Genomic DNA, 25,754 nt, shown 5'->3' on the forward strand with positions numbered 1-25,754 from the left:
ACTTTTAAAAATATTTAATATGTTTCATAATATAATCAAAATATCTTGCATCGCTACATTATAACTTTTTTTAATTTCCATTAATTTTGACATATAACCTCACTTTTTTGAAAGTTTATTATTTTAACATAATACACTGGAAACTCCCAAAAGAGTACGGCATTAGTCTTAGTCCGCTCTACGGAAAAATGTCCTTGACGGGGAATACTATAAATACTCAGGGCCGTACAATGAATTACTAGTGCTTTTAGCAGAATACATTGTGCATATTATTATAAATATTAATGAATTTTGTTTTTATAATAAAGTATTGTAAGTTTTCATTTCATGATTAATATTTTTTTCAAAATTTAGTAATTAATAAGCCAATAAAACTGCTTGAAAAGTAACGGTACACTCAAAGCATCACTCAAAGCAGACACTCCTGTTTTCTGTTTCTGATCCCGCCCATCTCTTCCCTCCTCACTATTTACCACACCGCCCTGATAGTTCGTCCGCTCTCGGGAAGACCGCTTTTGGGAGTTTCCAGTGTAAGTAAAGTTACAAAGTAATGGTTTCTGTTTTGACTAGTGTAGTCAATCGATAGAACCTCCTTAAACAAGATAGGACGTTGTTTCCAACGTGTACTTTTTGAAAAATGTAGCCCTTGTCTGTCAATTAAAACAACTCTACGGTTTATAATTTTCGCTAGTTAATTTAACAATTTTTGAAGTATTAAATAATGTAGCTTCATTCAATTTTAATAGAAATTAATAAAAATTGTATAGGATATTTATCACGTAGTTTTAGATATTAGCGATAGCTCTAAACTAACACTTTTCTCTGTAAAAAACTGAAAGGATTAAGCTGAGATTGTGTCACTTTAAAAGTGAATAATATGAAAGAGTTGCAATGTACGAAAAATGTGATCTTTTATTTTTAAATAATTATTATTAATCTCTTCGAAATTGTTAGAAAATTTGAACAATATCGTCACCTCTCACTTTTACAATTCTTAAAAATTTTCATGCTAAACGTAACTGAACCTTAATGATTCATCTGACTTATCTTATGTTACCGTTTTGCGTAATCGAATGTTCCACGATTACAAAACAATTGAAATAAAACATTGCAAATTATTTGAAACTTTGAAAAATTTCAAATACACACTTATACAAGAATTTTGTTGTGGTCGTGAATTTTTTACTGCCACAGAAATAACTTTGCTCATCAATATAGGGAAAGCAAATAAGTTGACTGTGTCAATAAATAATTTGATACTACAGAAAACTTGTTAGTTATCCTGCAAATATTATAATTACGTCAGTAAATTTAGACTGCAAGAATCCGTTATCAATTGTGTATTGAAAAATTTATGGCTATTCATGTTATTCCATTTGAAGTATTTAATGAATATAGAAATCCCGGTTTAAAATTCTTGTACATGAACATATGGGAGATCTTCGTACAAGTAATTGTACAAAGTATTCTACATGTTCATGTCTATAAATTGTACATAATCAACACCCTAAATTAAAAAATGTTCATGTATGTACATGTTTTAATTTCGAGTGCTTAAAATGTACAATTTCTGTACATAAACATGTACATACACGACTTTATATAAGTTCTTCTATATGATCTTCTACATGTTTATGTACAAGAATTTTAAGCCAGGAAAATATCAATTATCCTGAGTCAAGGTAGTGGTGAAATAATAACACACAATTTTACCTATACCTATATTCATTAATTAATAAAATTCTTAGTATTTTTTCCTAAATAATTGTTAATCGATTTTAAATGAATTAAAATATTTAAAATAATTTATTTACATTCACTAAGAAAAATTCACAGATAAAAGTTGAATTTATATAATTAAAAATCTAATTACACATTTATAAACAATGAAAATTGAGGAAATACATACTTTTGAAGCACAGACGAAGCACGTTGTAACCACTTTTGATATAACATTCATAAGATTTTTTGTTTCTTGAATTACGTTGTCAACTTTGATAAAAGTTGCAGATTTTCCAACAGTAGGATTTTTTACTGTAAATTGAAGTTGTTGAACATAAGTTGGAACACGATCTAAGTTTTCAAGTAATTCTTTTTTATGATTTCCGCCTGGCACCTGAAACCAATTAAAAGAGCTTTTTAATATATCATTTTACAATCTTTTTATTATTTTGGAATGATTTCATTAGTCAATAATCTACAAGACTTCGAGAATACATTTAGTATGGAGGATATTTTAGGATTAATGTAACTAAGAGAATCAATTCATTATATCTTGTATTGTCATACAAAAGGTCATTTAATTGCATAATTTTTTCCCAGAAACACCTATAGGTATCCGATGTATTGTTTAGTAGCTGCATTAATTTAAAAAAAAATTGTATACTGGCTGGATTGCCTTATTCCACAGTAAGATCAAAATAGATTTTATTTTGTGAAAAAAATGTAAATTTGAACAATGACTTTAATAAATTTTAATGAAACTTGTTACTTTCGGATTTTCACGGTGGCCGATTACGAATTTAATAATAGTTTTTAAAAAATTTAAATGGCTGTTCTAATATGTCGGATAAATTTTTTAAAACTTGATTAGATTTGTTTAAAATTGTTCACTTAGAGCTTCTTGGGTTATGAATTTTTTTTTAACAAAAGTAAATTCTTTAATACATTTAATATTTGTTTTTATGGGTATGTACCTGGTAACTGAATTGTCGCACAACTTTGTATAGTCTATTTGCTTCTTCTGCAAAATATTCAGCTTGTGTAAAAAGATCTTGAGTAGTTTTTAAAGCTCCTTCGCCTCTAGTAAACTGATACATTGCAAAAGCCATTGAGGACATATTTTTTGCTCTTTTTACTATATCATTGTTTTCTTCAAAAGCTGAACCACTTTCTTGCCACTTTTCAGTTTCTGCATTCATTTCAGACGTTATAAGTTTCATCTCAAGGCCAGCTTTTGCAATTTTTGCTTGTTCCTCACTATCCAGACTAACAGGTTTTAAGGGTTTGCTTGTTGTCCCGTGTTTCTAAAGAAGATAGACAAAAAATATATATTCAATTTCCAATAAAGTAATTAGAGCAGAACGATTTAATTATTTTATAATACAAATTTTCTACGTGAATATTTAAAAGTTGAACAAATTAGTTTTAAAATTATTTACTTTCTTGATGGTTCAACTATTAAAGAATTTAATTGTTACAAGAAACAAGAAAAACATACTCATTCACCGTACACATGTAGAGAAAGGGGTGAAATCATCACTTTCTTTAATCATGTATCCAAGCAGAGTTATTCATAAACAAATTAATATAACAAAAAATTATTTTTATGTAAATCAAACTCATACAAAACAAAAGAAAAATTATACCACTCCTACTTCATCTCTTAAAGTGAATTATTACTGATTATAGTATTTTATTACGAAAAGGTCTTTTGTAATTTTTCAAGCCCGTTTACTTTGTTAAATAAGCCAATTTAAATGAATGAATAATTTTAATATGTGTATGTAGGTACTGGATATATACTGGGCAAACCAAAACTGGTTGAACAGATTGTAACGAGGCACTCGTTATAGTTGAGATTTCTCGTTATAAGTCGAGAAAAGGTTATAGTTAGTCCTTATTCTTAAGCATGTGTACTTTGGTAGTCTGAAGAAAACTCGAACTAAAAAGAATAAAAAGAAAAAGGAGGATGCACCTCCAGAGAACGAACGTTTTAGGTAAGTTCAGAAGGGAGATCAATTAAGGCAGTTTTAGCAGCACGAGCTGCAAGGAAGGGAATCCTGATTAAAAATAGAGGTGAAACAAACATGGTAGTAAAATATGCGGAATCTTCAGGTCAGCTCTAGAGAAAGCCAAGAAGTTTCTCGCAAAAACACAGAGGAAACAGGACAAAAGATTGGTAAATCTCCAGGAATGTGGTTTTTAGTGGAGCGGTCCGAACAAAAGAAATCATCCTCTTTCTTCCCGAATAAAATAGGAAATAAAATCTTAGAGTATTAGTCAAAATTGTATTTTGCAAAAAGATTAACTTCTCTATCATAAATATTATTAATATTTTAATTTAACGATTTTTAATATGTAAGAACTAAAGACTTACCCCTGGACGTGGTAGTGACATATACACTTGTTTTTCAGGTCGACTTTGTCCCAAATCCAAAACGTCTTTTGCTACAGTTGTTATGTCAGTCATCAACCACTGCCACATATCAGCAAACACTAAACAAAATTTTAATTTATCTTTACAGTATAATCAGAATTCCAAAGTATTGAAATTACCGAAAAATTAGCATTGTTATAAAGTCGTATTAATAAAATATTTTTAATTTAGAAATTTGTTAATCCATAAGCAGTTACAAAGTAAGCTTGTTTATACAAAGGCATAATAGAGCTCAATTGGGACGATTCTCCAAATTATCTCCGCTTGCATGTAATTCTTTTATCTTGTAGTTTTTTAATTGTGGTTTTGTGAGTCTAGTCTCTCTTCTTGCAACTAGAAGATATCGCTGTTAGGACAAACTGTCCTCGACCCTACTACTCTATTGTATTGACACACTCAAAGGTAAAAATGATAAAATTCTTATTCATTTGGTCTGGGAAAATTAGGATAATCATAGGATTTTCCATGGAGGTTCGTGGAAGTCCTAAAGGCATTCTAGAGATATCACAATTTCTGAATACTTCTAGGACTACACATACTTGCGTGGATACTTGCTCATCGCATAGTATATTTTTTTACATAAAGGATTTTGTTTGTTCTCTCAACATTTAAAGATCGATAAAAAATCTTACTTTTGAAAATCATCGACACGGAATATTACTCCCATTCAGCTATAAAGAACAATGATCGCGGAATGACGCGGGAATCGAAATACTAAAAAAGTTCATACATGTCACTTCCTATATTACCTTTCTGTTTTATAATTTTTTCTATCTATGCGATGTACCAAATATTTGCGTTATACAACTTGTGGAATTGTATTATAATCGTTTTCATAAACGCTGTTTACTATATAGTTTCAACATCAGCGTATATTTACCTCAATATTTTATAAACTTGTCAAATTAATAAACCTCCCCTGCCAATTTTTATTTACCGAAAGTTAACCCAGCTGAGTTTATTTTCGGTTATCTTTTGGTTTCGTCAAAAAGGCTCGATAAATCGACTAAATATGAAGGAAAACTGCATTTTGAGGGGTGAATGGATGTTTATAGAGTTGATTCTTATCAAAATTACAATATATAATGTAATAAATAATTATTTATTACAGATAAAGTTTGGCCTATGAATTCTCATCTAGTATTCAATGGACTTTTTTCAAATTTTATTTTAATGATTATAATCTGAACAAAAAATAGGTTTATATTCATAAAGAAATGCAAAGTACATCAATTTTAATTATTATTAATACTAATTAATTAAAAATAATTAATATTAACTTTTAAACTAAGGGGCCGTGTACAAATTACGTAAGGCCAATTTTAAACATTTTAAACCCCCCCTCCCCCATGTAAGGTTAAGTAAGATTTTGTTAGCCTCCCCCCCCCCTTTCTTACGTAAGGTTTAAAGAAAATATAGGTCAAAAATTAAAGTTACGTATTACACGTTTTATTCTTAATGTTAATAAATTTTTTTAATTATATTTAAAACAAAGTTAACATAGTTAAACAGTCATTATTGTAGAGAACAAAATACATTTTTCAACATTATTAGATCATTTTTTAAACCTTCTCATCTTCAGTAGAAAATGGATTTGTGATCCATTCCTTTAAGGAATTTATAATAGGCACTAAAGATTCATCTACATTAATATTTTCTTTGGAAGACTCATCTACTTTTGCGTCCTTTACAACTACGTCGTCTGATCCAACCCACTCTGAATCATGTGCTTCACCTTTGGAATTAAAAAGAATGCACATCATTTCATCCTTTCTTTTCTTCAAAATCGCTTTTGAAACAATTTCTCTTTTTTTTCTTGGTTTTTTGAGACCCTGATGTCCCAATAATTTTCATGTGTTTTTCAACTCCTTTTTTTGTCACGAAATATAATCCGCAACTAACACAGACTCTGCCATTTAATTGGTCATTAACTGACGGGCAATAAAAATCGTATGGCATTTGTATAAATGGTTCGTGGAAAATCGATAGATTTATAGCTAATCTTTGAAAAAGAGGAAGAAACTTCACATCATCATTAACTTCATTCAACCTTTGAAATTCTAGACGACCGTTTGTATACTTTATGGGACATGGTAGAGGAAAAAATCCAGTAGGAAGTATTTCTCTTATATTACTTCTTAATGAGCCGCAACACTTGATGTCATTGCACTTGACAATCTGAAAATTCTAAGTAAGTCCTAAAAATCGCTTTTATTTAAATTGTAGAAATTAATTTTAATTGCCTTACGTAAGAAAATCTTCGCACCTACCCTCCCCCCCTGTGGCCCTTACGTAATTTGTACACGGCCCCTAAGCTGAAATCAAATTATTCTAATGTTTTCATTACCGTATGCGGTCGGTAAGGTAGTTTCTTTCAACTTTTAAGGCAATATTAAAATTCAACAAAATATTAATTATTTTTAACTATACTTATAGTACTAATAAGAATAGAAATTGATCTACTTTGTATTTCTTTATAAATATAAACCTATTTTTTGTTCAGATTATATTGATTAAGAATAGTCAAAATTTTTTGTCATTTAATTATCGCCCTATAAAAACGGCACTGAACGTGAAAATGATAAACATTGATTTTAAAACACTATTTTCTTGAATTCTGAACACTTTTTATAAAATCGGACAACGTAGCAAGATTTCTTATCTTATAAATTTCCAAAATCCGAAAGATTTTTCAAATCCACGAAAAACAAGATCGCAGAATAGGAAAGTAATAATAACACAGGCACACAAAGGAAGAAAAATTTCAATTGCCAGGACTGCCATATGGTAGATTTTCTTTCTTAAGTTGTATCTAAAGAGAAAAACGTAGTCCAACCTAAAAGTTAGTTCGTGTTTTCTTTTTACAGGCATGTTGGGGGGCGTGCTTTTTGAGAAATTGATTTATATGGAAATTTACTCAATTTCTATATCTAAAACTGAATTTTTGCTTCTTCTGAATGTTGATTTGGATTCATTGACATTAATAACATAAAAATTGGATATATCAGAGAGTATTAGAGAGTGGAAGCTGAGCGTACACGCTACTAGTAACGCCTCTAGCGTTTGCCACCCAACATTAAAAATATATATGTATAATGTGTATACTAGTATATACTGTGTTGTGGCAGCTGATTTTTGTTAGCGTCAAGATGCATCGATTTTAAAATTATCATTTTTTTAACTAAATAAAAGAAAATGTTATATTGCTGTGTAAAAAATTGTGCCACTCGTTTTGGCCGAGGAATATCCTCGTTTGCGTTTCCAAAAGATAAGTTAATGTAAGTATTTTTTGTTATATTCCTATGTGTGTATACATAACCTAACTTTTATATGATTTAAAACTGTAAACATTATTGTTAAATTAAAAACGTTAAACCCTTTTTAGTCAAAAGAAATGGTTGGAATTTACTTCCCTTGATGAAAGTAATCTACATCCAAAAGTTCGAATTTGTATGAAACATTTCGACAAGAAATGTTTTAAAACACTTAATCCCAGGCCACTATTGAAACAAAATTCAATACCGACCATCAATATAGAAAACAAAAAGAGTGCTGTAGAAAATAGTAAGTTAACATTAATAATATTAAAAATATTAGTATAAACAATTTTGTTTATAAGTTTGTTAATTGTGAAACCATTGACTTCACAGGTCAGAATGTGAGGAAGGATGAAGACAAGACAATACAAACAGATGCTGAACAGACAAAGGAAGCAGGAAACTCTGCAAGTGAAATAAAGGAAGTTTCTCAAATGTCAACAGCGTCATTCAACGAAGGACGGAAAAGAGAGACTGAGATTAAATTAGAGTGTCTCAATGTTAAAAACTTAACAATAAGTGGTAAGAATTTTCAGACGTTTACTTTATATAATTTAGGAGATTGCACTTTCAAAATGCGATGTGAAAGATAAAAAATAACATAATTGCATTATATAAAGTAAATGTCAGAATATTAGATTAATTTTATAATATTGCAGGAAACATTTAAATTGAACAAAAAATAACAAAAAATAATACAGCTTAATAACAGTAAAATTATATAATAATAATATAACTAATGATAAAAATAGATAATAATAAAAGTAGAAATTTATAAAAAATTTTACTTTTTGATGACCTTATTTATTATGCTAAAAAATTTTTAAATATCAGTAAATTGTAAATAACACTAACCAGTAAGAAATTCGACAAAACCTGTAATATTAATATTTACAATAATAATAATAATAATTCTTAATTGGATTTTGTCAATATACAATAGAATTGTTAAACTTTTTGCAGATGAATTTAAATTTTATATATTTAAGCTAAGAGTATGAAGTCTACGCAATAATAACAGTGTGATAAAATGTTATATTGAATATTGTATTTGTAATTTATATTACATTTTATTTATATTCAATTTATATTGTACTGTAATCACGTTATGTTTATCATGTTGAAAAGATTTAATAAAATATTTTTATAACTTTGAATAACATGTTTAATTCTATTAATTTTACAGCGAATTTTTAATTTAAAAAAAAGTATTTAGTAAATTTTATTACTACTTTCAAATATATTAAAAAATACATGCATTCAAATTTTCCCGGTTACACCGTTGGTGGGGATAATATCTTTGGGCATGAATCGTTTGAGGGCGCTTGAAAATCGTGTACGGTCAAATACATTGCTCTCTTATGGCAGCTTCCACTCTCTAATACTCTCTGGGATATATAAAAAAATTAAAAATGGCGGATCTAAAATGGTGGATTTTTTCAAAAAATTGCTCGGATTTCTTTAAAACTTGATACTTGGGGGTTTTTGGTGTCCTTGATTACAAATATGATGTTAATTTATAAAAATTCAAAATGGCGTATCCAATATGGCTACGTTGTCCGATTTTATAAAAAGTGTTCAGAATTCGAGAAAATAGTGTTTTAAAATCAATGTTTATCATTTTCACGTTCAGTGCCGTTTTTATAGGGCGATAATTAAATGACAAAAAATTTTGAATATTCTTAATCAATAATATAGGTTTATCCCTACTGAAAATCCCTGTATAAGATCTTGTACAACTTCCTGTACAGGATCAGCAACTGAACTTGTACAAGTTCTGACCAGTTCCTGTACAGGAAAATGCATACGAATTTGGAACAAGTTCATGTGTGAGATCTTGTACAAGATCTGGTGCAAGATCTTGTACAAGAAAGATGCTTGCACAAGAAAATGTTCATGTACAATTTCATGTATAAGTACTTGTACATGAACACGTCCATGTTCTTGCACATGTTAATTCATGTTTTTCTTTACTAAAAATTAAAAACTTCAAAGGCTGCGCAATAGTTTACTTTAACCTTTACAGCTGCGCAATAGTTTTTAGCATTCATGAGTTACGAATCTTAGTGGTTAAAAATTATCAAAATCTCAAATTTTATTAAAAAAAAATTTTACAACTATTTCATGTGCAAGAACATGAACGTGTTCGTGTACAATTACTTATACATAAAATTGTACAAGATCATGTACATTTTCTTGTACAAGTATCTTTCTTGTACAAGATCTTGCACCAGATCTTGTACAAGATCTCACACATGAACTTGTTCCAAATTCGTATGCATTTTCCTGTACAGGAACTGGTCAGAACTTGTACAAGTTCAGTTGCTGATCCTGTACAGGAAATTGTACAAGATCTTATACAGGGATTTTCAGTAGGGATATTTATAAAGAAATACAAAGTACATCAATTTCAATTCTTATTAGTACTATCTTTACAAAAGTTACACACTATTACCGAATTTAGAAACTAACTTTAAACAAACTTGGTTCCCTTCATAAATTTTTGTTGCTTCTTCCTGAAGTTGTTAAAAATCTTCAAAAGCAGCGAATAATATGTCCTAAATATCACTATAATATTTAACTTGAGATTCGTAATATTACGTGTCATATTATTGTAATTTGACAGTTAGATTGAAATGTCTACTTAGTGAGAATATTACAAAGACTAATTTGAAGTACTCGAAGAGCGTAGAAAAGACAGTTTTATACCAGTCAACAAAATCAACCCATCTAAGATGGGTGTTATGTTAGGTAGGGGATAAGCGTCCACTTCCGGATGTCTTCCCTACCGGAAGGGTGGTACTGGATTGGTACTGGGAAATTGGAACTGAGATCTCAGTACCAACTCACTACTAATTTAGTGCATTTTTGGTATTGAAATGGAACTGGGAAATTTACCTGCGAAAGGGTCGAGTTACCGTTAATATCGTGAGAGACGTTTTGCTGTTCTAACATACCTTTTAAAACTATTGTTAAAGTACTTTAAAAATGTCTTCTTATGGGTTATCAGGTAGTGGTACTGAAGTGAAACTCAAGCCAAGTCCAATTCAGTACCATTCCAGTACCTCTCTTTCGGTAGGGTTGTTAAGTTCGCGATGATCAATAATCATTCGGTACCGCGCATTCCCCTGAAAATCTGGTTTTTAGACACGATTTAGATAGGCGAGTTGTAACGGAAATTTCAAAGGAGAAATTGTTTCATTATTTTGTAATTTGTTTAAATCTTCTTACATAAAATTTTTGTGTACGTTAGGATGTCGAGAGTTGCTTTTATATATGGGGTTATTGTCTTATTATTATTATTCCAAATTCGATTTTACTTATTGCAAGGATTCAAGCTTTCGTCTTCTCTACTGCATATTTTATGATATTACATTCTATAACTCATTTCTATTTAAAATTTTTACTGTTGGAAAATATTGATTTGATTTACCCCTGTTGCTGTCCAATATATATATACTAATGTTATATTTAATAAATTATAATAAGAAAAATGATGTAAAACTTAGACTTCTGTTGTATGGTAAATTGATTTTCTCGTTCAGTTCAATGAAAATTTAGGAGTTGAATTAATCGGTTATCAATATGTCGTGACCACTTTTTTAACACGTTATCTATAGCAAATTCAAAAACTTTAGTTTAACAGTGTACATTGTAGGATTTTAAATTATAAACTATTGTTTAAATTTTATATAGATATTATGTAGAAGTATAGCACCACTTTAGTTATAATTTAAGTAAACACTTTACAATGAAGCCGAGACTTCGCTTGCACAGCGCAATAAACTTATACACTAATACAATCGTTGAACTTTCAACAGAAACCAACTTCCAAAGTTAGTTAACAGTAGATTAACTCCCTTAGTATTAACTACTTAATCATAAAAGTAACTCTTTTTACTTTAACTTGTAACGCTAATTTAGATCTTAGAAATATTAATTAAAATAACAATATTCCACAATCTCGTGCTTAAATTACGTACTGTGATTTCGCTACACTACTCTCCGGCATACGAGCCTCTCTCATGGGGAGATTCCGCTGAGAACGATCGGGAAACACGACGACGACGACCTGACTTGAACTACCTGTTACTCTTATTTTTGATACTCACGAAACACACTCTTGTTGAGAAAATCCGCTGGACGACGATGAGGCTGCGACTTGACCCAAGGAATAGAAGACACAAAAACGCACGAATTAAACAATATAATATTTATTTATTAACAACTTATCACTACACGAAGTATATATATATATCAATAGTCTATTCCAACAAACTGTCGGCACACATCCGTCAAACACGGCAGCTCGGATTGATTATTGCGCGCCCTCTTCCTTCCTGCTGGCCCTTGGTCGGTGAGAATCCGGAAATATCTGGAACTTCCTAATCCTTCATTGGACAACGAACCACCTATACTAAGGAAAAACCGCTGACACGCACAATCACACACGCATACGAATAAATCTCCCTGTATGACATATTCGACGCTGATACTAATATATAGAATTCTCGACCATATAATGAATATTGGGGACTGATATCTAAATAACGATATACTTCGTTATAAACCCCTCTCCTAGGCCGATAATACTCTGGTATTATTGCCGATATTCAAATCATAAACAAAAAAAAAGGAAATAAGCTAACTATTCATTATATTGAATAAAAATTTTTTATTCCAAAAATCAATACATAATAAACATGTTCAGTTACCGCTGATTAATCATTTCTACGCTTACGCTGATATACACGCTGATGAACTGAACAATACGAATATCCAATCTAGAAACAAACAACATTGTTAACACACATAAAATTTAAGATTGCTTGGTGCGAGGAGGTATAAAGCGTTTTAAATCAGATACATGAACTTTCGCTACTCGACGATTATCGTCCGCTTTAAGTTCATATACTGACGCTGACAGTTGTTTGACAATTTCATAAGGCCCTTCATATTTTGGTGCTAATTTTGCCGAAAATTTATTAACCGCATTCGACAACTTATGGGTTCGCCATAACACTTGATCGCCCACGCTAAAAACTGCAACACGCTTATTACGGTTATAATAAGTGGTTTGTTTTTCTCTCGCCGAATCTATGAACCTCGCAACCAGATCACGCAAAGCATCCAATCTTCTCAATCGATCCATCCATATTTCAGGATCCAAACGATCAACCATCGTCTTAACCTCAACTTCGCGACGTAAGCTCTTTACAGGATCAGGTTGAAAACCATAATTAAGGAACGCTGGGGACACCTTTGTCGTTGATTGAGATGCTGTGTTCACAGCACGTCTAAACTCGTGGACATGTTTGTCCCAGTCACGGTGATCTTTACCAACAAAAGTCGCTATCATTGTTTTTAACACACGATTACTACGCTCAACAGGATTCGCTTGTGGATGATATGGTGGAGTTGTCAAATGCTGTATACCATATTCTTCCAGGGTTGTTTTCAAAAGTTTATTATCGAACTCTTTACCGTTGTCAGTCAACAAGAAACGGGGGGTATTCCACCTGAATACGACCAACTCTTCAAACGCTCGCGCAATTGATTTCCCGTCCGCTGATCTAATCGGTTTTAACTCTATCCAACGCGAAAATAAATCTTGAAAAACCACTAAATGCCTGCATTGACTTTTACTTGGCGGAAACTCCATACAGTCCGCCGCTACCACCATCCAGGGTTGTTCAACAATCCGCTGACCCATAAGACCCTGTGGTCCCTCCTGTGACACTTTATGACGCTGACATTCTGGACATGATTTCACAAAATTATGCACATCATACCAGATACCTGGCCAATAGTAATCTTTCGTGATACGACCATAAGTTTTTTCGATACCTAAATGTCCCGCTGATAATCCATCATGAGCATCTCTCAACACTCTTTCTCTATGCTCGGCTGGTATCACCAGTTTCCAACCTTGTTGTTCTCCTGCACATGGTAACAGGGTTGGACAATTTCTAAATCGATACAACCTATTCTCTTCTACTGTCCAACCTGGAAAACGCTGGGGGAATTTTTCCACTAATTCCCTACGCTTAATATACTATGGATCGCTCACAGTTTCAAACGCTGAAACTTCATTGCTACTATCTTCAAACATTCTTGAGAGGGCATCAGGCACGTGATGATGAATTCCTCGTCTGTGTACAATATCGAAATTCCATTGTTGCATCTCTAAGGCCCAGCGCGCTAAACGACCAGTCGGATCCTTCAGATTGCGCAACCATTTTAGAGCACTGTGATCCGTGATCACGGTGAATTTATATCCTTCGATATAAGGTCTGAATTTTTTAATAGCCCACAAAAGGGACAAACATTCCTTTTCTGTGACGCTATAATTCTTTTCTGACGCTGAAAGGGCCTTACTAATGTACACTATTGGATGTTCACCATCCTCTGATTCTTGAGTGAGGACCGCACCAATCGCAAAATCGCTTGCATCACATTGAATCGTAAATGGCTTGCTGAAGTCTGGTTTTGCCAGAACAGGCGCTGACACTAATTTCGATTTCAATGTTTGAAATGCCTCATTTTGGTCCTCCTCCCACACTCAATTTTGACCTTTTCGCAATAACCTCAACAACGGAACTTTTAACTCGCTGTCCTTCTCTATAAATCTGGAATACCATCCGACCATTCCGAGAAAACGTCTCAATTGTTTCAAATTTTGTGGCGCTGGATAATCTAACACCGGCGCTATTTTCTCAGGGTCTGGACGTAGACCTCCGCTATCAAGAACATATCCCAGATAAGTTACTCTAGAACAACCAAACTCGCACTTATCTGGGTTCACTACAAGTCCCGCTGATGACAATTTCTCGAGCACCACTCTTAACCATCGCATGTGTTCCTCATAATCATTATTGACGATAATAATATCGTCCAAATACCCAAATACAACTGGTTCGAATTCTGGACCAAAAAGGGAATCAATCAAACGCTGAAACGTCATCGGAGCATTAGTGAGTCCGAATGGCATCCGCTTAAACTGAAACAGTCCCAAACCAGGAATTGAAAAAGCAGTATATTTCTTGCTTGATGCAGACATTGGCACTTGATGATACGCTGATTTCAAATCAATCTTTGACATATAGCGTGCCTTCCTAAGCTTGTCCAAAATAGAGTCGACGCTAGGTATTGGATAAGCGTCTTTGACGGTTACTTTGTTGAGATCTCTAAAATCAAAACACAAACGCAAAGTTCCATCACTCTTTTTGACTACAACTGGTGGCGTACTCCACTCGCTAGACGCTTTTTCAATTATTCCTTCCCGGAGTAACTTCGTGACTTCCTGAATTAACCACTCTAACATTTTAGGAGACATTCTGCGGGGTCTGTGTTTTATCGGTGTCGGATCAATGACGCTGATATTGTGCTCGGTTAAAGTTGTCATTCCGTGCTCTACACCCTGTGGTAACACTAACTCGTCGACTAAACGCTGAACTTCCTGACGCTGATCATTTGTCAACTCACAAATTCCTGCGCATTCAGCGAAGATTTCACCATCTTGACGCTGATCTAGTCGACTCGCAAACTCGTGCCACTCTTGGCCTTTGATTCTCCAAAGTCCTTTTCCAAATTGGACCTCAATATCCATTTCACGACAGAAATCCATCCCAAGAATCAGGTCTTGTGTCAATGATTCCACAGCTTTGAGCTCAAACGACTGTGTATGACCGTCGACAGTTAACCATAACCTCAGTTTACCCATCGTCTTGGTGGATCCGCCTATCACACTCTGGATCGCTGAATCAGTAGCCTCCAACTTTTCTCTAAATTTCACCATAAGTTGGGGACCAACAACCGAAATCATAGCACCCGGATCAAATAATGCAAAATATGGTTTGTCCGCTATGAATACTTTCCAAAAGTATCGGTTTTCGGCCCTAGAGCCATCCACGTTTTCGCACTTGGGTGGGGTTATCTCTGTAACAGGTACAGTTTCTCCCCTCCCCTGGACTATACGTACTGTCTCACTCTCAGCCGTAATTGTCCCACTAACGCCAGGAGAATTATTACACTTGGGTGAGGTTATATCTGCATTACATGCAGTTTTCCCCCTCCCTTGGACTATACGTACTGTCTCATTCTCAGCCGTAATAGTCCCACTAAAACCAGGAAACACTGTCCCACTCTCGCTCAATGATACGCTGAATTGGTCCCACATGTTACTTCACAAGTAACATTCTCGCTTGGACACGGGTTAGACTCCGGTGTCCCATTTGTTACTTCACAAGTAACACTCTCGCTGGGACACGGATTTGATACCAATGTCCCATTTATTACTTCACAAGTAACACTCTTGCTGGGACACGGATCACACAACACTTTTTCCACCGAATCGCTACTCTCGCTAATTTTCCCCGGTTCACGCTGAATATGGAGTGAGTCCTCCTCATTCATTTCGGTGTACTCCATTTGTTTTAACTGGAAGAAAATTTCTTCCGGTTCTTCTGGGACATCTATTTCTGTCCCCGAGATTGGGATTGGGGGGGAAGGCTGATCGATCCCCCCCCTTCCGCGTTTCCCAACCATTCTCGAATTGCTTTGCAATTCGCGCAACGCGCGAAAACTGTACCTTTGGTACCGCAGACTTGACAAGCCACATTGTTCGCTTTGTCCCTTTTGGGACACTCCGCTGAAAAATGACCTTGTTCTCTGCAATTATAACATATCCTGTAAGGGCATTCTGGCGCTCGATGGCCAACCACTTTACAATTGTTACATGTACCCACAAACGGTCTCTGAAAATTCGAGGATGGTCCCAAGTCTGGTTTTTGTCCCCATTGTGGTTTTGGAACTGAAGCAGTAACTTTGCCATGATTGGGCCCAGTCTTGGTTCGACTCTTCTGTGGTTCCCCTCTTGATCCCTGATTGGATCCAAACGCATCCACAGATTCTTCCGCTTTATTTTTCTCTCTCTTCTTTCTACTCTTACGCTTGGGTGATTTACTCTTTTTCTTTTTCGCCGCTGAACTATCTTCGGAATCAGACGCTGAACTCTCCATAAAAGCATATATCTTTGATCCTCGCTGAGTCCCTTTAGGCGCTGCTAATGGGAATCTCATCTTATCTCTCGAAGGTGGCGGTACATAACGGCTATCAAGGTCCTTGAGTTTTTCGAGTTGTCGTAACGTTTTCTCCAATTCTGCTAATGAGTTAATCTCATGTGTTGCGAGATAACGCCGATACTCTGGTACCAATCCCCTGAAGACCACTTTCAACAAATTATCCTCGGAAATGGGACGTTTGAAATGATCGCTGATCATACGCAGATTCATAATATACGCTGATATTTTCTCACCTTTGGCCTGAGTACGGGCCTTCAACTCGTCCCAAATATCGTCATCCTCCATGGACACTGAAAATTCCCGGATAAATAATTTTTTAAACGTCTTCCACGAATCAATCTCATTTCTACGGATCCTATACCATCGACTTGCTCCTTGTCGAAGAACACTAGGTAACGCTCTCATTAACTCGTAGTCGCAGAACTGATTACAATCCTTACACTCTTCGAGCCTATCTAGAAAATCTAATGGATCTTGTTTATCCATCGCTGAAAATTTTATTTCCCAATCCTTTAATGCTTTAACCGCACGCGCGCTAATATCTGTCACGTACCTCGTATGCCTAGTTGGCGCCAGGTTTGAACCATTTTCAAGCGCTGAGTCAGACTCGTCCGAAGATAAATGTAATCCCGATCTATTATGACCCTGCGATGAATTAACACTATTGAGACGTCGATTATCTCCCCTACCGCCCTCTATATGCTTGTTATGTATATCGTTCCGCTGATTTCCTTGATGTTTTTCCGCAACATCTAATTCACTTCTCTGTTGATCAACATTAAAAGCAGTTCTATCTCCAATTCCCCATTCTTGCCACTCTGGAGGTCTTAGAACTCTTTTTCTCTCATTTACTCTCTGGGGTAATTCAGTCTGGCGCTGATTGGGAATACTAGTCGGAGGGACATTGTATTATATAACGCTGATCAGTTTGTGCAGTAAAAATTTTCAACACGCCAAAAAAAAAAATTTACGAAAACAAAAAAAATTTTTTTTTTTTATAAATAAAACATCTCGAGAGAGAAAAAAAATTAATTTTCTAAAATTTTTCCCTCAATTTTCTTCGCGCGTAAATAAATTTTCCACGCTCTAATACTCTCACCACTACTCACGCTAGGCGGGAAAAATAATAATGTCCTATGACGTCACGCGGGAAAAGAAAATTTGTAACTCACACTAATACACGTCACCGTTAAATTTAGCGAGGACTAAAAAAAGGAACACTATTCATAACTAGACGAACACACAAAATAAAATTTGTTGTCGCTGAAAAATTATTAAAAGTACAATAATTTATAAATTCAAACATAAATCAATGTCCGCTTATAAAAGATCAATTGATTAAATTGAACGCTTTCTCGATTCACTTGAAAAACGTAATGTCCTGTTTGACTTTACGCGTCATATAATTGATAAAATTATAAAAAATAATTATTTCCGTTGAGAATTATTATTTGTTCCACCCGTTATATAAAGGTAAAAAAAAATTTCCCTTTAAACGGAATACTCTCTGATAACGCTGATTTTACGCTGATAGTCACTGTATACTCGTAAAAAAAGGAACAAATATTTTAATCAACGGTAATTATACGAGAACACTGACTCTACAATTTTATTTCCGAGTTTCTCCTTATTATTTGAAAAATGTCAAAAAAAAAGAAAAATCAAACAATAAATTACACACAAAAACAATTAACATTTATCAATAAAATCAAAAAAAAATTTTAAACTTTCAATATCTCGATGATATTTGAGAACCATGCGGCATGGATTCACAGGGGACGCCGAACAGCTGATTTGGCGCTAAAGTGAGACCGGCTGGCGGATGACGTCACATCCGAGCACATGTTCAGAAATTCACTTGAAATTAATAAAATAAAATGTAAAATTCGAAAAATCGAGAAAGAAAAATCATTTCACACTTAAACAAACAAATACAACACAATACCTTCAATAAATAATCACGCTTAAACTCTTTAATACCTCCTCGCTGATAATTACCACTTTATAATTAACGGTGAATGCAAAATAAAAGTTAGTTCAACTCAATGTCTCAGCATGGGCCTCACATTGGGCGCATTTTGTAACGCTAATTTAGATCTTAGAAATATTAATTAAAATAACAATATTCCACAATCTCGTGCTTAAATTACGTACTGTGATTTCGCTACACTACTCTCCGGCATACGAGCCTCTCTCATGGGGAGATTCCGCTGAGAACGATCGGGAAACACGACGACGACGACCTGACTTGAACTACCTGTTACTCTTATTTTTGATACTCACGAAACACACTCTTGTTGAGAAAATCCGCTGGACGACGATGAGGCTGCGACTTGACCCAAGGAATAGAAGACACAAAAACGCACGAATTAAACAATATAATATTTATTTATTAACAACTTATCACTACACGAAGTATATATATATATCAACAGTCTATTCCAACAAACTGTCGGCACACATCCGTCAAACACGGCAGCTCGGATTGATCTGTCGATTGATTATTGCGCGCCCTCTTCCTTCCTGCTGGCCCTTGGTCGGTGAGAATCCGAAAATATCTGGAACTTCCTAATCCTTCATTGGACAACGAACCACCTATACTAAGGAAAAACCGCTGACACGCACAATCACACACGCATACGAATAGATCTCCCTGTATGACATATTCGACGCTGATACTAATATATAGAATTCTCGACCATATAATGAATATTGGGGACTGATATCTAAATAACGATATACTTCGTTATAAACTACAAAATAGTTGTTTTCATTTTTACATCCATTGCCCACTTTTTTAGCAAAAAATAATAGAGATAACACATTGTTTCATTGAAACAGTCATTCGATCATCGGCTTAAAGAATGACATTTGTTTCAACATGTTTTTTACAAAAATCATTAAAAATTTTAAGAACGCAACTCACCTTCAAGATTTTCTTTAGCAATTTTGCTGGTGGGATGTCTAGCCAGTGTATAAGCAGCAGTTACAACTTGTGGACCATATATCCTTAAATTAATTTCCGTAAACTTTGCAGACACTTGTAAAGACTCAGTTCGTGCGACGTGTCTTAACAATTTACAAACCTAAAAAAAATTAACGATAAAAAATATAAAAATTACCGTGTAAAAATTAAAATGTATTTGGAATTGAAATACTGCGATACGCCATCAGGTATCGACCTGCTTACAGTACCCATTTTTCATTCCTTCTCTCTTTCAACATATGTTCAAGAAAAGAATGAAACAATTAGGATGGCTACTACAAGTATACTCTCTAAAGTAAAAACATAGTAAGTCGCTTTTCCGTAAGTTTGAAAGTCGATATATCGTGCAAATGATTTTCAACTTTACGGAAAAACTGCTTATTAGGTTTTTACTTTGGACACCAAGTGGACCATTGAATATAAGCAAGAAATTTTTTTTCTGCAAGAAGTCACTAGATTTCACTAGCCTATTAAAAATTGACTATTTAAATTGAATATAAATTTTACTCATTCAAATTAAAACTATTCGCACGTCGCTATCACATCTCTACTCTATAGAAAACGATAACGTTTTGGGAGTGCAATTCAGCTATTACAAAAAAAATAAATTTATCTCCTTCTATTCCCATATTTCTATTTCTTTTTATATTTTTTACTTCCAGTAGGAATGTTAATCTTTATAAATCTAATTCTTATATTACTAAATTTGCAGGTCTATTTAATTAATACATAAGAATACATAAGAGACCTTTTAATAGACTGTCAGCGACACATACATTGTGTCGTGATCATCTTAAAACAAAATAAATGAAATTTTCTATTTAAATTGTAAAATAAATTCTTTTATATCATTATTTGTACACTACAGGTATCAATGAGGTTTGGTTAATTAATAATTAAATAATTATTTATTATTTTTAACTAATAAGCAACTAAAAATCAGTAAAAATCTCGAAATTTTTTTTTAATTCAGAAACCCCAAAAACTCTCAAAATACTAAGTTTTATAAAAAATTTGTCGATCAGAATTTGTTGGATATTTTAGGACCACAGTATCCATTTTTTCTCTAACAGTTAAGGGGTTAACACGAACCTTAGGAAATTCGTGTTATCAAATCCCTATGCTCAAATTTTTTCCGACTTGCAGGCAGAGCGTTATGTCAGTCCGCCTTCAACATGAAGCGTAAACAGTCTTCTTTCAATTTGTCTTTGGAATTGAAAATTTTAGAGGAAGTTGAGAAAGGCATGTAATCAAAGACTAATATCGCTAAAGACTTTGAAACACCAAAATCGACTTTGTCAACAATTTTAAGTAATAAATAAAAGTTGTATCAAACTATAGCTGCAAGGTCTGTGACACCAACTCAAAAAACAAAGCGAATGAGACTTACGAAACATGAAAATCTCGAGACACAACTGTTAACATGGTTAAATAATGTTCGAAGTGCGAATCTTCTAGTTAGTGGTTCTATTATTTAGGAAAATGTCGAAAAAATTACAGAAAAATTAGGTATAGAAGATTTTAAATGTTCTTTTAAATGCAGGTTGGCTGCATCGTTTCAAAAATGGACATAACATAGGAAGTGTTGCAGTATGTGGCGAGTTAAACAAAGTTATTGAAACTGATGCGAACGAATGGATTACATATTTTGATAAAGTTAAGAAACCATATGCTGCAAAAGATATTTTTAATTTTGAGAAGAGTGGAATATTTTTCAATTAACTTCCGGAACGGACATTAGGTATTAAAGGAGAGAAGTGCCATGGTGACAAAAGAAGTAAACAGCGATTGACGGCTGCGTTTATCTGTAATTTAGACGGCAGTGAAAAACTACGCCCTTGGATAATAGGAAAGAGGGCTAATCCACGCTGTTTTAAAGGTATTAATCCATCGAAATTGCCGTGTGAATACAGTCTCGACGAATTCGTGTTAACGAGGTTTAACCGTCTTTGTCAAAGAATTTTTAATATGATACTTTTTTATAAAAAAGACTTATCTCAACATCTTCCAGATGAAAATCCTTGAACAAGATCTAGTACAAGATCATAATATAAAAATAATTACGAGAAAATTGACAAGTCATTACATATAAACTTTCACATGTACTGTACAAGGAATTGGAGCAAAGAACAGGTTCATGTTCTGGTAACATTCAAACACGTGTATACTTGCACAAGATCTTGTATCACTTCATGTATTATTTCTCTTTGTTTAGGCAAACCCCTTTTCCCTACCCTACTGGAACTACAAGGATTTCATGTAAATTCTTATAGGATTCTTTAAAGGAACCTATGTAGGTTCCCATAAGGGAAAATCCTTTAAGAGTTTTCCTACAGGATTCTACAAAGAATGTCACAAAAAATGAAAATTAACAAAAATTTTTATATTTTTTTATTTATGTCATTGTTGTCTTGCTTGTTTTTCTATTTCTAGAATTCTGTAGAAACATTTGAAAATAAATTTGGAGGGACTAGAGATTGAACCCGGGTTAGACGCGCGCTAGCTAAAGACCCTATACACTAACCTTACCACTGACTGCGGAGGAAAACAAAAATCTTCCTCACACTCTGCAACCTAAAGTTTCTACTTACAGAGTATGAGGAAAAATTTTGTTTTTCTCTGCAGTCGGTGGTTAGGTTAGTGTATAGGGTCTTTAGCTAGCACGCGTCTAACCCGGGTTCAATCTCTAGTCCCTCCAAATTTATTTTCAAATGTTTCTGCAGAATTCTAGAAATCGAAAAATAAGCAAGGCAACAATGACATAAATAAAAAAATAAAAGAAAATTTTTTAATTTTCATTTCTTGTGACATCCTTTGTAGGATCCTACGTAGGAAACTATATGAACTATATATAATGAATCCTATAGGAAAACTCTTATAGGATTTTCCCTACTGGAAAATCTTACATATGTTCCTATAAAGAATCCTGTAAGAATTTACATGAAATCCTTGTAGAATTCCTTGTAGGGACCTATGTAGGATTTTCCAGTAGGGAAAATTACTTACATGAGTTAAGACCTAATACAAGAACTTATTTTAAATAAGTTCTGAATTGATTGAGTCAATGCAAATTATACTATGAGTTACCAACAGCATGGACAGGTGCAAGTTCTTGCACATGTTCTTTGTTTTAATTCCTTATGTCGAACATGCGTAAGTTTACATGAAAAGTTTTGTACATGTTGTTACGTATTCCAACTGGAAAAACCCATATGGGATTCCATATCTGTAACTGTTCCCATATAAAAGCACACCGGAATTTAGGACAGAATTTCATATTAGATCCTATATGGGATTCCATGGGAAATTTTACAAGAAATTCTACATAGGAACCCATAAAATAAAAAATATGGTTTCTTACACCAAATCCTATCCGAAATTCCGGTGTACTTTTTATATGGAAACCTTTATGGATTCCCTCATGAAATCCAATGTAGGTTTTCATGTGGAATCCCATGTGAGATTTTCCAGTGGTGATGGCCTTGTATTAAATCTCATACAAGGAAGAATTATGGGAAGTGTGGCGGAGTGAGAGTAGAGATAATTTTTCGCTATGATGTGGTGAGGTCTAGTTTTCGATTCTAAGATTAAATAACTAATCTAGTATTCAAATTAATAATATTGAAACTTACTTCAAGAATGTGATCAATATATTCCTGAAATCTGTCGCTATTTTCCTTTAGACCATCAATGTCGCTGGATGAAGCTAGGTTTTTGATTGATGACACCAGTTCATGTAGAGCCTTCGTCACTGATCCAAGGTCGCCAGCTTGATCTAACGTTGTTGCACATAGGTGTTGCTTCAAATCTTTTGTAGCTCTTAGTAAGCGGTCTAGAGCTTCTTCCATTTCTAATTTTGGAGACCCACATCCGCTGCCGATGATTGTCTGGGATAAGGATATTACTTGTTTGTAAATTTATGCACCGAACTCTGTTGAAGTATAGGCGTGTCCCAAGTGGGCCATCCTGAAAATTTAATTTTGTCGACTTTGGTACACTACCGACCATTTTTATTAGACCAATAGCGCATTTTCGTCAATTGTTCTTTTTTGAAATATTAGACCAAAGAAAATTGAAGTACTATATAACAAAATTATCAGATCTTCTGCGATCGTGTAATTTAGCTCAAAACTTTTTAGTAAAAAAGAAACTTTCCGTTGCTATGCGAAATATTTGCAAAAATTAAAAGAAAATTGGATTATTTGAATACAATATATACACTACATTTTTTAATTTTATTCTTAGAAAACTTTAATAGTAGAATATATGTTTATTATTTTAAAAAAGCAAAACAAGTCGAGTAGTGAGTTAGTAAGATAATTTTGAGATTTATTTATTTTTGTTATTTTTCATAAATGCAAAGTAAAAGTAACGAGCTGTTTTTAATTTGAGGAAAATGTAAAATCATTGTATTAACTGACAGTATCGTGACCGAAAGGTCCATTATTAATTGTGAGATTAAAAGTTTATAAATACCAGTCACAACTTTTAATGGAAACCGTTTAAATAATTATGTTGCATTTTCCTCTACATGTGAAATTTCCAGTGGTATTTTGAAACAATTCCACTTAGAAATACACGTAGAACTTATTAAATTTAATTAAAACCTTCTATTTATTTATTTATACAATCGTCTTTTTGAAATATCATCCAGCGTTACAAGTATACTTGTGGAAATTCTTTCATAACTAACCTTTCTAACTACTGCGGGCTACAGGGCGACTTGAATTAAAAGTATTAGCATTTGCCTGGACAACCCGAAAATGGATTTTCTTGACATTGGAGTGAGAAACTGCAGAAAACATCTTTTCAATATAACCGGTTTATCGACAGTCGAGTTCTAATGGTGTGTACCGGATAATAAATAATTGACAGTACACATCATTATACCTCTACGTCAAATCTTCCGCTTGATATATTTTGATTGCAGTGAAAACACCAGAGCTATTGGAATTGGAATGATATTTCCCTACTAGATACAGAACAGAACAAGTAGGGGGTCCTTTATGTTTATTTCATAAACATTATGCTTCCTCATTGTGTGAAGCAAAAAATTCGCTTCCTCGTGAAGGAAGCAATGAATTTGTCCAATTCAATTGATTGATTTAAAAACTTTCGAATTAAAAATGTTTTAAATTAATTAAATTTTTTGAAAAATAAAGAAAATTTTAATTAATTTTGAGTGTAACATAAACTTTATATATACGAATCGATTCGTTTTAATGCAAGGAATACAATTATTTTATTCATCAACTTGAATTAAAAAAAAACACAAAATTTTTTAGCTAAAATATGAATTTTCGATTTTTCAATTTTTATTAATTCTCAAATTTTAAATCAAATCTATACTTTATATATACCAACCAATTCGTTTCAATGCAGGGAATAAAATTATTTCATATATAAACATGAATTTAAATAAACACATCATTTTTTAGCTAAAATGAGAATTTTTGATTTTTTAACTTTCTTTAATTCTTTAAATTTCAATCAAATCTATACTTTATATATATCAATCGATTCATCTTGACATAAAGAAGACGATTATATTATATATTACCTTAAATTTTTCGATTTAAAAATTTTTTCAATTAAAAAAAATTTTTTGGAAAAAAGACGATAAAATTTTTTTTTTTGGGTATTTTTAAAAATCCTCTCGTCATTTTTGAGAGATTAATGTGTTAAATAAGCCTACCAAATTTTATCCAAATCCATTAAAACCTGTTAAAGATATCGTGTTCACAAAAACGATCCACACACACATACACACACACACACACACACACATACACACACACATACATACATCCGGACAATTGATCAGGATCTCATATAACATGTTTCTATATAGAGGAAAATTTGTTTTCACCATTTTTAAAAAGTTTATAAACGAAAGGACTACATAGCTTCCTCCACGAGGAAGCAAAAAGAATTGGAACCTTCAGAAAAATTTCTGCAAGATTCAATTATTTTGGCTTTTGAGAAAAACTGTAACCCTAAAAAAATTGAGACTAGCAGAAAGACCAACTGGTTGAATTCCGAGCTGGAGAGACTTAGGGATACAGTCAGAAAGTTACTTCATACTAACAGACGTTTGACAGAGCTGAATATCTAAGGTATTTTGTGGAAGTTTACTTGACGGACTTCACAGAATCAGAGCAGAACAATGGTGATTGGAATCCAGGTAAAACTTGATTTAAACCTTCGTA

General features: G+C 33.2%; 1 protein-coding gene across 1 annotated transcript in view; it reads right to left on the minus strand.

The window, feature by feature from the left end:
- The window catches only part of LOC127279399 (alpha-catulin), a 48,727-nt gene that overhangs the window by 5,119 nt on the left and 17,854 nt on the right, over nt 1–25,754 (minus strand). Inside the window, exons 6-10 of the mRNA XM_051301729.1 lie at nt 23,178–23,432; nt 19,486–19,645; nt 4,100–4,218; nt 2,697–3,026; nt 1,910–2,116 (exon numbers count right to left, since the gene is read on the minus strand). Of these exons, the coding sequence (XP_051157686.1) occupies nt 1,910–2,116; nt 2,697–3,026; nt 4,100–4,218; nt 19,486–19,645; nt 23,178–23,432 (1,071 nt within the window). The remainder of the gene's footprint in view (nt 1–1,909; nt 2,117–2,696; nt 3,027–4,099; nt 4,219–19,485; nt 19,646–23,177; nt 23,433–25,754) is intronic.

Source organism: Leptopilina boulardi, unplaced genomic scaffold (assembly GCF_019393585.1).
Source record: "Leptopilina boulardi isolate dan_hultmark-lab unplaced genomic scaffold, ZJU_Lbou_2.1 LbouV2_216, whole genome shotgun sequence".
NCBI lineage: Eukaryota > Metazoa > Arthropoda > Insecta > Hymenoptera > Figitidae > Leptopilina > Leptopilina boulardi.